The following is a 17,111-nucleotide window of genomic DNA, read 5'->3' on the forward strand; positions in this document are numbered from 1 at the left end:
AACCCCCAAATCTATTACATATCATGAGGTATATATGAAAGGTTTGGGAGCATTGTTTAAGGAAAGCAATACCTCAGACAGTTGTCTCAAGAAGCCTGTGTCGTGGCCATGTCTCCGCCCACACTGTCACATAGGGACAAATGTTAAATGTTTGGACAGGTGCTGATTTCAGACTCGGTGGGCGGACCTAGGCTGAGGTCTCCAGACTACAAAACTCTCATCAATCACAGTGAAGGTGACTTTCCCCACCAGGACAGAAAACAAGACTCAACTACACTGACAGTAGAGGACCTCAAGAATCTCTGAGTTCAAGCTGTAAGCAGTTTTTCATGCTAGGAATGAGCTGAGCACCATTGTTGTTCCGACCTTAAACCAAGAGCCTGGGGCTGGGGCAGGGTGCTGCGCTGCACAGCCTTCCAGAGCAGCCAGTGTCCTGAATGTATGCACTGCTGACCCTCAGAGGAACACCGCTCTGACGCCTAGCTTGTGTCTCAGCAGGGTCGTATGCCGTGTCTTCTCATGCTCCACCCGGGACAAATCTGAGCCAATCCAGACACTGACTGGGAGTCTCCAAGTTCAGAGCCTCTGGTTTTAGAAAGCTCAACAGATAAAAACTAGAGGGATGCATTATTCTGACATGGTTTTAATTGATTTATTTATTTACTTTACATCACAACCACAGTTTTCTCTCCTCTCTTCTCCTCTCCTCTCTTCCCAGTCCCTCCCTCTTACCTCACCCCCCCACACACACTCACACATATACACACACATACACACACACTCACACACACTCACACACACACACACACACACACACACACACACACACACACACATGTTTACATTCCCCACCTGTTCTGCCCCGTGCAGAGCCCCAGTTCCACACATCTAGTGGGAAAACCAGCAGAACAAACATTACCTACCCTGTCCAGAGAGCCTGACTTTATCAAGGCTTATTTGGCCTGGGCCCTCCTCTAGAAGCAGGAGGGGTAGCATACCCTCCTGACCTCACAGGACAGGCAAGAGCCCGCCTAGCTATCTACAGTGTTCTCTTGCCACGGTGCAAATGGGACTTTTTCCCAGAACATTACCATCCCCAAGGAGTTTGTGCTAATACTGTTGATAAGTTGATCAATTAAATTGGCACCTCTGGTCCAGAGCCTCTGTCGTCCTCTAGATCCCTGTATTCCACTGACATACACTCTTGGAACTCAAAAAGCCAACTTAAACTGTCTATCTAGACCCAAGAAAGGGTTTCAATTCCTTTCTCTAAACCCCAGTGCTGTCTCTCACCCCCACTCCCGGCTTCCCAGCTCAGCCACTGATGCTGCCTGACTCAGTTGTTCATGCCTGAGTCCTCTTGTCTACCCTTTACCCGTTCTTATCTAATCTGTCAACTGATCCAGTTGGATGTGTCCCCAGATTTCATACAAAAGCTGCGCTCTTCTCTCCGCCCTTATCTTTGTTTACCATTTCATGCCCTAGTCCTGAATGTCACCACATTTCATTTCCGAGTGCTGGAGACCAAACTCTATGCATACCAGGCAAGCAGCCTATGAACTGAGCCCTACCCCCAGCCCAAATCACACTATGTTGTATCCTACATGAAAAAATCTCTGGAGCTTTCTTTCCCACATAGTCCCGAATCTTTGTCTCACCTCTGCATCTCTGTCTCAGCCTCACCCCTGCATCTCAGTCTCAGTCTCACCCCTTCATTTCCGCCTTACCCCTGCATCTCTGCCTTGCCCCTGCACCTCTGCCTCAGCCCTGCATCTCTGCCTCGCCCCTGCATCTCTGCCTCACCCCTGCATCTCTGCCTCACCCCTGCATCTCTGCCTCACCCCTGCATCTCTGCCCCACCCCTGCATCTCTGTCCCACCCCTGCATCTCTGCCTCAGCCCTGCATCTCTGCCCCACCCCTGCATCTCTGCCTCAGCCCTGCATCTCTGCCTCACCCCTGCATCTCTGCTCACCCCTGCATCTCTGCCTCACCCCTGCATCTCTGCTCACCCCTGCTCTCCTCAGGTACCCTGTGCTCTTTGGCTTTAACATGCCAGGATCACACCTTCTTTGGATTCCACTATACTTTCTTTTCTCGTACATCCTCTTGGTAGGCGTCTCCTTTGTGGCTGCTCCGATAAGACATCCTCGAGCCCTCAGCACCTCAAAACTAAACTTAAACTACTAAATTGTGTTGCCATACCCCATCTACCACACTACTGTCCATCTCCTGAGGTTATACCACTTCTTATGTTTCAAATCTCTGGACAGGCAAGGAGCATTGAGCAGTAGATTCTAGGAACCACCGAGGCAGCAGACAGAGGTGTAGAGATGGTGAGGTCGGAACGAGCTCAACGGAAGGCTGGGGACTCTGACTCCAGACTTGCAGCACCTGCTCTGCTTGAGACAAAAGGAAAACCATGCAGCCTTGAGTATCCAACAGCTATCACAGCCCTGTTTGCAGTGTGTGCGTGTGTGTGCGTGTGTGTGTGTGTGTGTGTGTGTGTGTGTGTGTTAGCATATCAAACTTAACCTGTGCAGATAGGACTTGGAAGTCTCACTAGCCGGCTGCTGGGCTCTCCCCTCTCTCATAAGCCAACATCGTACCCAAGGGGACATCTGCTCCCGCCATACTCAATAGCAGCCCATTACCCCCTGCTCAGATTCAATGACTTCCCTCCCTAGTAGGAGCCTCAGGACACCTCTCCTGGTGGCTCCAAGGCCCTCAGAAATTGGCACGACTGTTCCTCAGCCTCACTCCCCTTCAGGATTCTACCTCATCTCAGGAAAAGCTGCAGGCTCCAAGGCAACCCTGCTCTTTGGGCAAGTCACTTAAAATCTTGATGTCTCATTGTTCCTATTTATAAAGTAAATGGTGGCGGCGGCGGATGTAGTGGTAGTGAGGATAATGGTGGTGGTGATGGTGGATGGTGATGATGGAGATGATTGTGATGATGGTGGATGGTGATGATGATGCGCTCCTGAGCTCCAGAACTCCCAGTCCTTGAGAACAGCCTCCAGCCCACAGCAAGCCTGAGGGAATATTAGTGGTTTCAAGTAAATTCGTATCTTGGGTATTGCTGAGCATGAGAATCGTAAAATAATTTGATTTCTTAAATCCTCAAATTTGGGGAGGTGAAGTCAAGTAAGTAGGGAAAAGATAAAGACCAGAGAGCATGCAGGCCGGTTGTTGTAATCAAACTTTAAAGACACAGCTGAGGAGGCTGGAGCGATGGCTCGGCAGTTAAGAACACCAGTTGCTCTTGCAGAGGACCCAGGTTTGATTCCCGACACCCACATGGCAGCTCACAACCGTCTGCAACTCCAGCTGCAGGGGATCCAGTGCCCTCTCTGGCCTCTGTGAACACCAGCCACAGCCGTGGAACACAGACACTCATACAAAACACCCACACGCATAAAATGAATTAATAAAAAATTAAGCATGCATTTGTGGTCTCTCAGCACATTCATGAGAGAATCTCCCTTTGCAGTTAAACACGAGAAAAACAGGAGATGGACTCAGTCTCGCTAGTGTGGACAGCCGGGTACTGATTCATAGGCTGGTTGGTTTTTATGGAATAATTGTAATCATCTACTTGAAACCTGTTTTTCATATATTCATTAGCCCCTGAGCCCAAACCCAACATGAAGAAACCAGTTTTAGAAGAACTTCAAAAAGCCACGTGAATTCTTGACTCACTCGTGCCAGAGAGAAGACAGTTCTGCGGCCAAGCCTTTGTGGGCCAGGCAGGCGGGGCTGACTATAAGTCACCTGTGTTGGCTGCCCAAGGACTGTAGGTGCCCAAGTTGCTGCTCTGGTATCCGAGATAGAAGAGCAGATACACTTGTCAGTAGGGCATTTGTTCCAAACTTGTGCTTCTAGCTTTTCATTGACACCATGCCTTCCAGTTCTGACGAGCTGATTTTTTTTGTGAATGGGAAAAAGGTAAGTGTCTGTCGTGACTAATGTGGCTTTTCATTCTCAGAGGGTAAATGTCAGGTTTATTGTTTGTCCCTGAGGTGCAGCTCCGAGTTTTTAGCAGAAGCCCAAACTTAAACACGGATCCTTATCTCCGTTTTGGGCACCAACTATGAAAATGTGGGATGTCTGCCTGCTTTTCATTCTCTCCTTGGAAGCAGTAAGAAACAGAACGTGTTGTTGGCCGTGTGGTGGCAAGTGTGAGTTCTGACAGGGCAACAGCACACTGCAGGGGTGAGCAACTGACAGATGTTCCTTCTGTGTTTGTTGAAAATGAGCCCCACCTCAGTTCTCCAACGAGAGACACAGGACACCAAGGAAACCACCACAAACTCTCGGTTGATAGCAATTTCCTCAGCCTAACCCGTCACCAGAGGCAGAAGCCTCTCGGGGCAGGAGGGGCAGTAGACAGGCCCCTCTGCAGACTCTCTGCAGAGGATTGGGCCAGAAGATGTTCTCAACCTTTTTCTTCAGGAGCCAAACAAGTGCATGGGGAGTTCAAAGTGCTTTGCGGTCAGAATTCATAGTTTCTCGTATGTGGCAGTTAGCAAAAAAAAAAAAAAAAAAAAGTAAAAGTAAGTACTGTTTTAGTAATTTGTAGTAGTTCCATGCCTTGGTGATTTATATTGCTGTGTTTTTAATGGGAAAAAAACAAAGCTTTAATAAAGGCAAATTTTCATAGCAATTTTTCCAGTCAAATAGTCAAGGAAGGTCATTTCTGAGAACCCTGTGAACACGTAAGTACAGAATGGGTAACAGGGACAGAGGGAAGGAAGGAAGGAAGGAAGGAAGGAAGGAAGGAAGGAAGGAAGGAAGGAAGGAAGGAAGGAAGAACAGAAAGCCAGGTGCAGCAATCTGGAGTACCTGAAAGAGCGTAGGACATCAGAAGAGCAATTGCTAAGTGTCCATCTAAAGATTTCCAAGCTGAGGACTACTGTGTGTGGGGAAATGGCCTTTGCTGATTTATTCTTTAATGGTGTTTAAATTTTTAATGTTAAAACGCTAACATACAGGCTCCCAAACACCACTCTCCAGTCTTTGACATACAGGTGCTGTTAGCCCATTTTATCTTACTTATTTCTAGGACAAATTAAAAGTGTCAAACAGGGGGACAATCGACACAAGCCTGAAGATGGGGTGATGTCACTACTGCTTCTTCTGTTTAGACCCAGGGGCTCAGTTTGGCTGAGGCACTGTGCCCATTAGGGCCCATCCCCCCACAGACTCCCCAAGGTGCTGCTTCTGTTTCCTGTGTGTGTGCTCTTTGTCTTCTCTGTGACTCCTCAAACCCACATCTTTCCCCCCTACCCACCTAGAGATGCAGGTATCTCCTTGGGACAGATGTGCTTGTGTGCCTACACATCTGGATTCTGACCTTGAGACCAGTGGGATGAGGTGCAAACCCCTTTTGTTTGTTTTATTCTATGACTCCACACTGGTCTTGGGGCGCTCCTCTGTGAAAAACTGCCTCATCAATGCCTGGCTTTCCAGGGTCTGCTTGTCTTTCATGGGCTTATCCTAGAGATGGGGACATGGGCACCTCTCAATTCCCCCAAGTTCTCCCTCCAAAAAAAAAACCTCAGCATGAATGTCCTTCCATCTGTCTCCTCGCCAGAGCTGGTGAGAGGTTATGAGATCACAGCAGGACTGTTCCATAGGTCCTGCCTGGTGGTTTTCAAAAATTCAGCACAGACTGCTTTCCCCACAGCTGGTCGGATGCCAAGTGCTTTTCTCTATAAAAGTATCTGACCTACTACGTAATCTTTGCTACCCTCCTGATGTGGTCTCTGTGCTGTGCGCGCATAGAGTTGGTGATTAGTAATGACCTTGCTCCCCCTTTATGTGCTTAGTAAGAAGAGAGAATTTGTTTTTCACACTGTCCCTGAGATCTTTTTCACGCGTCTGGGAATGCTGGCTGCTCACCATCGGATTTGTAGTTGGCAAGTCTTAATCTCTACAAGTCAAATCTCACCTTCCTTTTGGAACCCATCATAGTCTATCTCTCCCTCTGTAGAACCTCTTCTCTTAGGTCACATACACACATGCACAAGTACACACACACACACACACACACACACACACACAACAGAGACACAGACAGACTCTGGAGTTTGGGTGTTGGGCTGATCTCTACATTGGTAAATCTTCTGAGGACTTTAGGAGATCTGGATATGTGAGACATGGGGTGAAGAAACCAGTTCCTTGTTTGCCTTGCTCAAGGTCCTGTATTCTCAGTACAGAGCAGCATGGAGGACAGTGCCCTCTCTGGCTGGGTTCCCTGCTACTCCGCTTCCAGGTCAGCTACAGTCTAACTTGGTTTTGCCATCTTGCCTGGTTGCCCTAGCAAAGATGCTAGCTGGGTTCCTCCAGGGCCTGAGGGAAGCTATCTTCCTCTGTGCCAAGTCCAGGAACATTGGCGCTCAGGGGAGGGTGGAGCCATGGTGAGGGCTCTCTGGCTTTCCCTCACATACCCATAGAGCTGAGAAGCAAGCCCCGGCTCTGGGAGCTTCTTCTCTGGCTAACTTACTTCTACAACTTTCTATGACGATCGATGAGTTATCCAAGTCTTTTCTGTGCATCTCTTCCCACCCAGGCCTTTCCAGGTAAATGCTTATCATAGACGATAGAAAATCCAGACATTGAAATAACACTTCATTGAAGTGTTTCTTCAGGCCTTTGGTTCCAAGAGTCACTAAGAGATTTCTGTAAAGTTACCCACATTATAAACATGTCCTCCAAACAGAGGGTTGGATTGCTATAACCAATGGTAACCTCTTCCTGCAACCCGTCCCCTTGTTTCACAATATAGGTCATAGAGAAGAACCCTGTCCCTGAAATGAATCTCCTGTTCTACGTAAGGAAAGTTCGTATCCTTTAACTGTAATCGATGTAAACTGCTAAGAATTGTCAGAAGGGTTGGGGGTGTGGCTCGGTGGTGGAGAGCACTTACTGACCTTACAGAGGGACTGAGTTCAGTTCGCAACACCCACATCAGACAGCCCATGGCCGGCTGGCAATTCACACCTCCAGCACCAGGGAGACCTCAGCAGGCACACACCACAGACAGACAGGGGGAGGAAAGAAGGGAGGGAAACGGGGAGGGAGGGAAGAGAGTGAGAGCGCACATTCACATATATGCACAAAAATAACAAAAATAAATCTTTTTTTATAAGAATGATCTCTCTAGGTGAGGTCTCTGTCTTCCATTGTGGAGTCTAGCTGGAGTTCAGAACATGGATGTGTGGATTCCTGTTTTATCTATTGTGTTTTAACCTGAGCAAAACAAACAAACAAACAAACCCCGACACCAGACTGGGAGTGCTTACTCTAGAAACAGCATCATGGCTTCTGAGCCTGTATCCCTGGGGATTATGCAGACCCTCTAGGCAAACCGTGTTTAGTGTGACGGTGTGAAATTAGCACTAACTGATGCTCGTGTGGTAATTACACAATCTCCATGTGAGCTTGCATAGAACTGCACGCAAGCATAGACCTGCATGTAAGTTCTGTACTCTGGTTACCAACACATCACCAATGAGAGAGAGAGAGAGAGAGAGAGAGAGAGAGAGAGAGAGAGAGAGAGAGAGAGAGAGATCTGAATGCCATCAATTGAGAAGAGTTGAGTAATGACCATAAAGGTTTGTCTGTCCTATTCTGTAACTTCCCATGAGGCTATAATTTTTAAGTTAAAAATAGGTGCTCACTGGGGCTAAGGAGACAGTGCAGTCAGTAATATATGTGTCTTGCAAGGGCAAAGGCATGAGTTCAGCCCCAGGACCTGCAATAGAAAAGCCAGGTGTGGAACACTGGGGAGGCAGAGACATCAGATCACCAGTACTCACTGACTAGCCAACTTAGCCTGCTTGTCTAATTCTAGACCTGTGAGAGATCAGAGGAAAAACTATTTTAAAAAAATACCGTTGACTGTACCAGAGGCATGACACCAAGGTTGGCCTCAGGTAGGCACATACATGCTGAGCTCTGTTGACAGGCACTAGAAATCCAGCGGTGAACAAGATAATGCTAACCTGTCTCCCTCTCTCTCTCTCTACATCCCAATTAACACTTCCAACATAACACTTCGTCACTCCCTGAGTCTTACCTTGACAAAAGTGTTCTAGAAATAGCCTGTCGCTGGTTCTAACTTTCCACAGTAGACTCCCACTACTTAAGCCTTACAACCTGACTTCCTACATTATCATTTTATGCCTCCTCTCGGTGAGGAGACGAGGACCTTCGGCGTGACAGTCCCTTCCACTTGCAAAGATCTCACTGTTGGTCCTCATCGCTGCCTTCCCTTTAAAATCAACTCTGAAACCCACACACACCCTGCCATGCCGTCTCTAGACTTCCTAAAACGAAGGAATGTCAAGAAGAAGCTGAAAAGGCTGAAAAGGTCGCCACGTCCAGAACCAACAGGAGAAAACACCTACCCCCGGGTTCCCGACACCCTCTCTGTTGGTTGCTGTTGGTGACTAATATAAATAATATACATGAGGCTCCCTGGAATTCCAGGCCCAAATTCTGATTAGAGTCAAGAGTTCTAGAGTAGGGTGCGAGTCCTCTGCAGGTGGTTCTAATGAGTGGCCACAGGAAGGAAGGGATATTTAACTGTCTGGAGACCGTACCAGCCTAAGCACTTTCCCAGGGCTCCTATAGGCTCTCCCCAGGTCCTGGTTCTATGTTTACATTCCTACTGTATAGTCTTTCCTTATATTGTGCCTTGCATATTGAAGAAATGTAAGGCTCCCACAAAACCCCCGATTGTCTGCTGTCTTGAGCCCTGGCTCAGGTATCAGGCCCAGACTGGGACATGGTAAAGATACTCACCTCCCTTCTATTCCACCCCTTTGTACAGTCACCAGCCTTGGAGGCCTTAGCCTCCCACTGAGTCACCACCCACCCCATGGCCCTGGCCTGCCCAGATCCACTGAGGCAGAGGATGCAGAATGCTATGAGTGTTAATCTCTCTGAGATCTTAGCTCTGGGATAAACCGTGTACATGAATCTCTCAGAGCATTCCCAAACACTTGTCCTTCACACCGCAGCCAGCCCTGCAATTTTAAAAATAATTCTTCTTCATTTGGGAGGCTATGGATGTGTTAGTTGGTGGAGTACTTGCCCGGCATTCCCAGAGCCCTATTCAATCCCTGACCAAGTGTGTTAGTGTATATCAGAATCCCAGCATGCTGAAGCAGGAGAATCAGAAATCCAAAGTTATCCTTGGATTTCTAATCAGTGAATTTGAGGCCAGCCTGGACCACAGAAAACTCTATCTTAAGAACAAACAAACAAACAAATAAAAAACACAGTTTATATTTATTCAAATAGCAAATTTTATCAAGCACCGAGTATTCAGAAGCTGGGCGGACACTGCCTCTAGCCCCATCCTGGTGAAGGCGACTGCCACACCAGGTGCACAGAGGAAGTGACGACAGCTGCGCTGTGGAGCACAGGAGAGGACGGATATGGACATGAGGAGGGAGAGGGATCGGATGAGACGAGGGTTGAGTACAACTTCTCAGGAAAAATCTAAAGTGTTGGAGCCATGGGTGCTCCAGTCAGCAGCAGGGGGCCGGGAGTCATGGTCTGGGAGAAATAAACAAGGTTTTTGTTGGCGTATGCAAAGAGCTGAAGGTGAGAATGGAGAGATGTGCAGAAAATGAAGAACAGACAAGCAATGAGAACCTTGAAGGACCAGCTCTGGCTCTGGTGGCATGTTCCCTGTGTGTGCTGTCGTCTGCCACTAATCCAAGGTAACTTCGGAGTATACTGCAGGACTGTCCATCTTGGCACCAGTGACAACTCTTTGAGCCAGATAGCATTTGGGCTTCTTGACTTGAAATTTTCCAGACTCCTAAAACAGAAACAAATGGCATCATTTGTGCCCTGCCCAGTGGAGCACTTTAAGTAAGGTCTGACCCGAATGACCTTCAGTCCTCTGCCTCAGAGGACCTGTAGAGTAAGCTCTGAGCTCTTATAACCCAGAACTTAAGAACAGAATGTGCAAAGCCTTCTGGGGAAGGCTGCAAGGAACTCCTCAGCTAATTATTCCAAAGACCAGAAAGTATCCTGATTGCAGCGTCTCATCAAGGATAGCAACTTACAGGAAGAAAGTTATTCTTAGCCTCCACCCAAGCCAATTATGGACTCCACCCATGAAATCCTTTTAAACTGCACCCAGAAAAGGTCCCGAACCAACTCTGGCAGATCCCTGGGTGCACCTAAAGAAGAGGATTTGCATGCATCCTTTGTTCTCTCTTTGAGAAAATATGAAGCTCTTACTTAGTGATCTTGGCAGCACTGGCTCAAGAGCCTGACCCCAAGGCTGCAGGCAAATGACCCTCTGCTGTGTTGTATCCCCTGATGCTTTCTAATTCCATCAGAAAGTGAAAGCATACATTGCTGTACTGGAGAAATTTAAGCATACTGGGAAGATTTTTCCAAATTTTACACAAACTGCCTTCTACGGCATTCATAGAAGTAACAACCCAAGGGTTTGTTTTTCATTGCCCACAGTTCTGAGTCCTATAGAGGCCCACAAGCTTCTCCACACTGCATCTGGGTGCACACCCTGAGCTGCTGACAGGATGCTTGTGTCGTCTGCCTGTCTTACACACGTGGTTCCCTGTAGAAATCCCTGCTTCTACTGCAGACACTGCCTGGTACCCACTGGGAATGTCACACCATCACCTTCCTTGGTTTTGTTCTTGTGAAACAGCCTCTCTCTGCAGTCCAGGCTACCCTAGATTCCCCTGTTACCCAGGTCATCCTCAAACTCCCAGTAATCCTCCTGCCTCAGCCTCCCAAATCCTAATAATGATAAGTAAAAAAATCACAGTGCCCGCCGCCTGCTAGTTCTCTTCGATTGTTCAATGCTGATCAATCTGGATGATCCGGATGCTGAGGATAGAACCCGCGGCTTCGGGAGGCAAGCTGTCTACCTACCACGGCACTGGCTCCCCAACCACCATTTCATCATCTTCCTAACTGAACTGGAAACTCTTACGTTCAGAAGTGCTCTAAGACGCAACCCTCAGAAATCTGGTGTGGCTCTCGAATGGTCCCTCCTCGTCAATGAGTTCAGATGTAAGTAGCAACTTGAACCAATCTTTCCACCAGGAAGCTATGATCAATAAAACATGCTGTTTGGTATCAGCTCCCAGGGATGTAACAACCAAAGCGGCGTGAGTCCGTTTTCCTTGACTCTCTTCCTTCCAGTCCATCTGACAGGCACTAAGTACAGCTGTGGAGGAGGAGGCTGTGGAGCCTGCACTGTGATGATCTCGAGATACAATCCCGAGTCCAAGAAGATCTAGTATCCTTTGCCCTGACCTGGCTCTGCTCTGGGCACCTCTGGGAAGAACGAGGAGCCTTCCCTGTGAAGACTCCACTTTTTCCTGTAACTATGCCTCACTCCCGATGGAATCGCACTAGGGTCTCTTTTTTCAAGTTAGAGCTTGGACCACACCACAGCCTCTGATGCAGGAGAATGGGAGGTGGCCCCGAGTTCAGTTTTAGGCAAGCATTTATAGAGGCAAGAAGTGGGTATCTAGCATGGCACACATCTGGTTGGGGCCACATACTAAACCAAAAAGGAATAAAGGCAGGAAGGATAAATATACGCCTATGACATCCTAAATATAACCTTTTCCATCTGTGTAATGTTACTGGGATGTGTATTTTCAGGGCTGACCATATGGTGTTGGAAAGCAGATCGGTGTGCACATACCTAGGGAAGACTGTTTCTCTCACTCTTGGAATTCCTTAGTTACCTGTAGTTCTTTGTGTAGGGTTGAGACTTTCAGGGGGCATTTATTATCCAAAGAGAAATACTTCCTTACTTGCCCTAAAATGAGAAAAACTATATATATGACTCGGGTGACAGGAGGTCACTTAGGAACCCAACATGAAAGTGTCTCTCTTCTGCTTCCTCTACCTTCACGAGCAAGTTCTCTTTTAGGTATGTCCAGACAGCCATGGTTGTACAAGGCATCTTCTCCATGGTTGGGGAAATATAGCCCTGTCATCCTCCTGGACTGAACTAACACACCCAGTTTTATCACCCATTTCTCATGATTTCAGTGTGTTCTCTTTACATAAGCCCATCACAGCCACTACCCAGCAACTGCATGCCTGGTGCCTGTCTGCTCTCTCCATGGGGCAGCCGTTACCACAGTGGAAGGTGTGGGAAGCATCAAAAGGAGGATCCACCCAGTGCAGGTAAGACCACGACGAGATGGAGACCAGATGTCGGTCCCCATGGGCATGGCCCATAGTCTGTTCTCCTAGGTTGTCAGGCTTGAGCCCCTTCACGCTTGTGCATTCTAGCTTTGTAAGCGTCCGTACTTCATAGCCAGGAATCTTTTTCAGAGATCTCTTCAAGATGCTGTCGTTGACTGCAAGACATCTTACTTAACCCAAGAGATCTTCATTCTTGCCAATAACTCAATGGCAAGGCAAGAGCAGTCTGACTCAGTAATAATAATAATAATAATAATAATAATAATAATAATAATAATAATGTAGGAAACCAACGCTTATAGAAAAATAGACTTCCTCATTTTTCACTGTTGCCAAGTATGGGACGCTGATGAGAGTTCTGTTGTGTGTGAGAACTCCAGAAACATCTCCCAACTGCCTGCTACAGTTAAAATGCCAACGAGTGGCTGCTCACGTTTAGAAGGCTAATCAAAGAAGGGGCAGCGTTATTGTCTTATGCCTGAGCAGGAAATTCTGCTGGGGGACTTTCAAGGGCAGGGTGTAGACGGAGAAAGATGAAGTCTTAGGACTCCTTCCTTGAAAGGTTATAGCTGTATCACAAGGACTTCCTTGACTGTCCACTATCCTCAACAGAGACATGGTCAAATCTTTCAGCCATGAGCTCAAACAGCCATGTTCTGGAGATGGTACCCAGTACGCCCTATCATCACTCTTCCTTATGCGCTGAGTAGATTTACCACTCCTGGGCCTTGATGGGATGAGAGTCACATTTGTTTAGTGGCTTCCCTGGGGCAGGTTTGGCCTGGGTTGCAAAGCCTCATCTTAAATGTTCAGGGCTCCTGCCCAGCATCTTTAAACACTTCTCCAGCTGTTAGGTGCACTTACAATGCCTTCGTCTCTATGCGTTATATTTGTAGCAGTAGAAAATTGGAAGAGAAACTGCATAGGTCTTTCTGTCTGTCTCACCAAGAAAATGCACAGGTTTGTCTCCCCAGGAAAGCCAAGTCTTATACACACCAGCAGGTTCTCTAGCCAAGGCTACTTGCCACAGCAGAGGTGACAGCCATGTAGCAGTAAGTCCAACACAGCCGTGTCGTCCCCCAGCACTAAAATAGTATCTGTCCTTTCTCTGGAACCACACACAAGATGTTTGTCTTTTATTATAGGAGCCATGAAGTTTGGGGGAAATGTTTATCTGAGAACAGTAGACTCCCACTCCAGCCAGCCAGCTGAGTGCGAGGTGTGAGGCAGGCTGGGCTAACAATCCTGGCCCCATTTGCAGCTTCCTGGCTTAGGGTTTTTGTGCTAAGCAAGTAAATTATCTTCTCCCCCCCCCCACTGTTTTCACTGTATAAGATGGATGGGCATGGTTTATAAATGTGACCAGCCCAACAACATGAAATAGATGTTCATTTTTGTAACAAACAAACAAACAAACAAACAAACACAGTGTGAGCATAATTTCAGGTCATTTTGTTTCTCAAGTTGTACTCTCTGTCTCACAGATGGAGAACCAGGATCTGCAGAGAAGGAAGGGTCTTGAGTAATGCCTGCTACTAGGCCAGTTTTTGGTTTGGTTTGGTTTGGTTCTTTGTTTGTTTTAGCAAAAATACATTACATCCACCTGACTTCAAGAAATCACTCCTTTTCCCCCAGGGGCAAGTGTTCTCCTGTGGTTATTTTCAGTAAGCTTATTCTACACTCTGCACTGCTGGCTAGTGTACACAGCAAGAAGGCCAGAGGTCTGGTGCAATCATGGCGTGCCTTTGTCTCTCAGGAACGGCTTGCCAAGTGTCACGGCACCCAGTGTGGATTCTGCAGCCCTGGGATGGTGATGTCCATATACACGCTACTCAGGAACCACCCGGAGCCGACACCGGACCAGATCACTGAGGCTCTTGGAGGTGAGGCTTTGGCAAGCAATGCTTAGGGAACTAAAGATGGGCATCTCTGTGTTATGAAATTGTTGTTATAGCAAGGGGGGTTGCCTGATAGACCCATGCCAAGTGTCCCCCTGAGAAATTACGCCATACAACAGATCTAGTATAAGGAGGTTAGTTGGGGGAAGAGAGGAGAGTGTGGTAGACAGGCAGGAGCAGAGCCATGAGAGCAGAGGAGGATGGAGCTTGGAGAAGGACAGAAGGGAGGAGAGAGAGACCGGCTGGGAACATGTGGGAACAAGGAGAGAACTGGGGTGAAGAGCAGCCCCTTTATACACCCCCTGCCCCACTTGGTGATGACCAAGCCATTGCTAGGTCCTGGGAGGATCTTAGCAGAATTGCATATAGGCTAACGCCAGCCCTTTGGAAAGACACTGAGGTAGACAGACACCACCTTCCTTCTGCAGCCCTCCCTAGGCTAGTAGTAGGGTGTTATTGACTTCATCTTGTCTCCTTTACTGAAGCTCTAGAGGAATTTTAATGTCTGCTGCTAAGGCTAGGTCAGTCTTTTCCAAATGCCAAAACGAGGGCAGAGTGGAGCAACAAGATTTCATCATTTTTTAATTAATCTAAATCACTCACTAAGGTGGCTTACTGAAATCAATCCTACAAAGAGGAGAGCTTTGCAGGTATTTTACATCTTTGTGCAGCTGGCTGGTTCAGGGGACTCAGAAACAAATAGTGAGCGTTCAATTCCCACAAAAAAATAATAATAAAAAAAATAACAGTCAAGTTCAGTGTAACAACTCTGGCTTTGTATCTAAAAAGGCATGTTAACAATGTAGTTTCCATCACCCTCATCCTAGGTTGGGGTACAAGATCTAAGGTATGAATGTTGTTGGTGCAACTAAGAGAGACTAAGCAAAGCTCCTGGTAATTTTTATGTAAAAGTTTCATATGTCTATACAATGTGTACCGATCATACCCACCCACCCCTACCTCCTTTCTGCTCCCCGGTGCCCTCACCACCTCCCCTTCCTAACTCTATGTCCTCCTTTTGTTGTTGCAAATAGCCTCCCAAACCCAGTTAGCGTCAGATGTGACAGGGCTGGGGCTGCCTGGGGAGGCAGAGGCAGCCTACCAGCAGTCATGTCCTCCTTGGGGTCTCTTTTCCGGTATTGTTGACTTAAGGCTGATTATGCAGCCCGAAACACATGCCCTGATCCTAGTGAGTACTAGGGCTGGATCTCATGTTTGCTTTCTGTCTCTTAATGAAGGAAGGCATTCTCTGCCTTTCAAGCCTTGTAACCCAAGCCTCCCGTGTTCTTAACATCTTGTCTCGGTCCCACGATAAAATTCTGACTTTACATCCTTTCTGGTGTTCTTTCTCTCTGACCAAAAAGAACCAGCTTAGAGCATGCAGCCCTTCTTGTGTATGTATGCAGATTCTTCCTGGGCTAGCCTCATCTCTCACACGGATCCCACACTCCAGTGTTCTGCTGGGTGTTTAAGCCTGCCCAGTCTACACACACATTACTCCAAACTGTTAAAACTGTATGTAGTGAAACCTAATAATTTGAAGTGTACTTCTGAGTGTAAAAATAACGTTCTATTGTGAAGATGTCCCCCGCAAAATTAAAAGGCAAAGAAAAACCCATGCATAACTCTCCCACTAACAGACAACCACTGTCAAAGATATCTCTAATTTGTCCATCTTTTAGGCACAGATATTGTTTAGTTTGGGTATTTACGTCTGTTTTATGTGTGATGATCTGTGTATGATTTCAACAGTGTGAGAATTTCCCTGTGTTATTAAGACCTCTTCGCAATTACCATTCAAACTGTTTGTAAAAATTTCACAATACATTTTCAAAATTTTGAGATAGGATCTCACTCAATAGTCCATGGCTAGCCTGAAACTCACTCTGTAGACCAGGCTGGCTTGGAATTCACGGATCTGCCTGCCTCTGCCTCCTGAGTGCACCACCATGCCTGGATGCATTTACTTTTGTAAGGACAGTGGTTTCCGTCATACTTCCACTTGTATTTTGGAAATGTTGACTGATTGAACAACATCAGCTACTCCCCAAATACAGACTGTGGTTTCACAGTGGGTGCAATGACATTCAAGGCAATCTTGCTTCTCCAAGAACTTAGAATCCAACAAGTACGCTAAGGTGGATCTGTAAGTGACCCAACACACCTATTGCAGGACTGGGAAATCGGTGGAACAGCTCTGCCTTGAGTGTTCCCCGGGAGAACAGAGCCTGGGACCTTGGAGTCCCTGTGTCCACCAGCCTTCCAGTACTATGACACAATACCTGAGATAATTTACTTATGAAGAGAAAGGGTTTGTTGTTTAGTGATCTCCATTGCTCTAGGTCTGCGGTGAGGATGCTAATCAGGACAGGAAAGAAAAACTGCTCACCCAGGACAGTGATGAAGTCATGGGGATAAGGGGCATTCTGTTTAGGGTATAGGCCTGAGATAAGGCAGGAAGAGTTGGTTGAGAAATGTGAAGGTTTCTCTACTGTTTCAGAAAAAAAATTGTAATCACATGACCTGTTATTTGGAGAATATCGCTAAGGGAAGTGTTTTTTCAAAGCATCTTGCTGAGTTTCAAACCAAAAAAAAAGAAAAAAAAAAAAGGTTTTTTTGCTGAAAACATCGGGTATACATCTGCAATCTATTTCCATATGAGACCTTAAGACCTGACTCCTTATTAACCAGGAAATTTGTGCCGATGCACTGGATATCGACCGATCGTAGAAAGCGGGAAAACATTCTCTTCGGTAAGTTAAAATGTTGTCAGTTAATATTCTGTTGGCTTAATGTGAATGGACTTTTACATAAACTAACCTATTCTACTGACTATCTCTGAAAGAACTCCATGTCACCCTTTTAACCACCGGAGGTTTCTAGATGCCTCCTGAGTGTATTTACTCTTCCCCAGTTTGATGTCTATATGTAATGCTCTCTAACCCTGATGTCCTCCATCACCCTCTCTTACCCCTACCCCTGCCGAACCC

General features: G+C 46.9%; 1 protein-coding gene across 1 annotated transcript in view; it reads left to right on the forward strand.

Annotated features, from left to right (window-relative positions):
* Positions 1 to 3,782: 3,782 nt before the first annotated feature.
* The window catches only part of Aox4 (aldehyde oxidase 4), a 56,870-nt gene continuing 43,541 nt past the window's right edge, over positions 3,783 to 17,111 (forward strand). The window contains 6 exon segments of the mRNA NM_001008523.2: positions 3,783 to 3,946; positions 6,789 to 6,846; positions 11,201 to 11,297; positions 12,094 to 12,202; positions 13,980 to 14,106; positions 16,813 to 16,874. Coding sequence (NP_001008523.2) covers positions 3,899 to 3,946; positions 6,789 to 6,846; positions 11,201 to 11,297; positions 12,094 to 12,202; positions 13,980 to 14,106; positions 16,813 to 16,874 — 501 coding nt within the window. The 5' untranslated portion in view covers positions 3,783 to 3,898.

Source organism: Rattus norvegicus, chromosome 9 (genome assembly GCF_021556685.1).
Source record: "Rattus norvegicus strain SHRSP/BbbUtx chromosome 9, alternate assembly SHRSP_T2T, whole genome shotgun sequence".
NCBI lineage: Eukaryota > Metazoa > Chordata > Mammalia > Rodentia > Muridae > Rattus > Rattus norvegicus.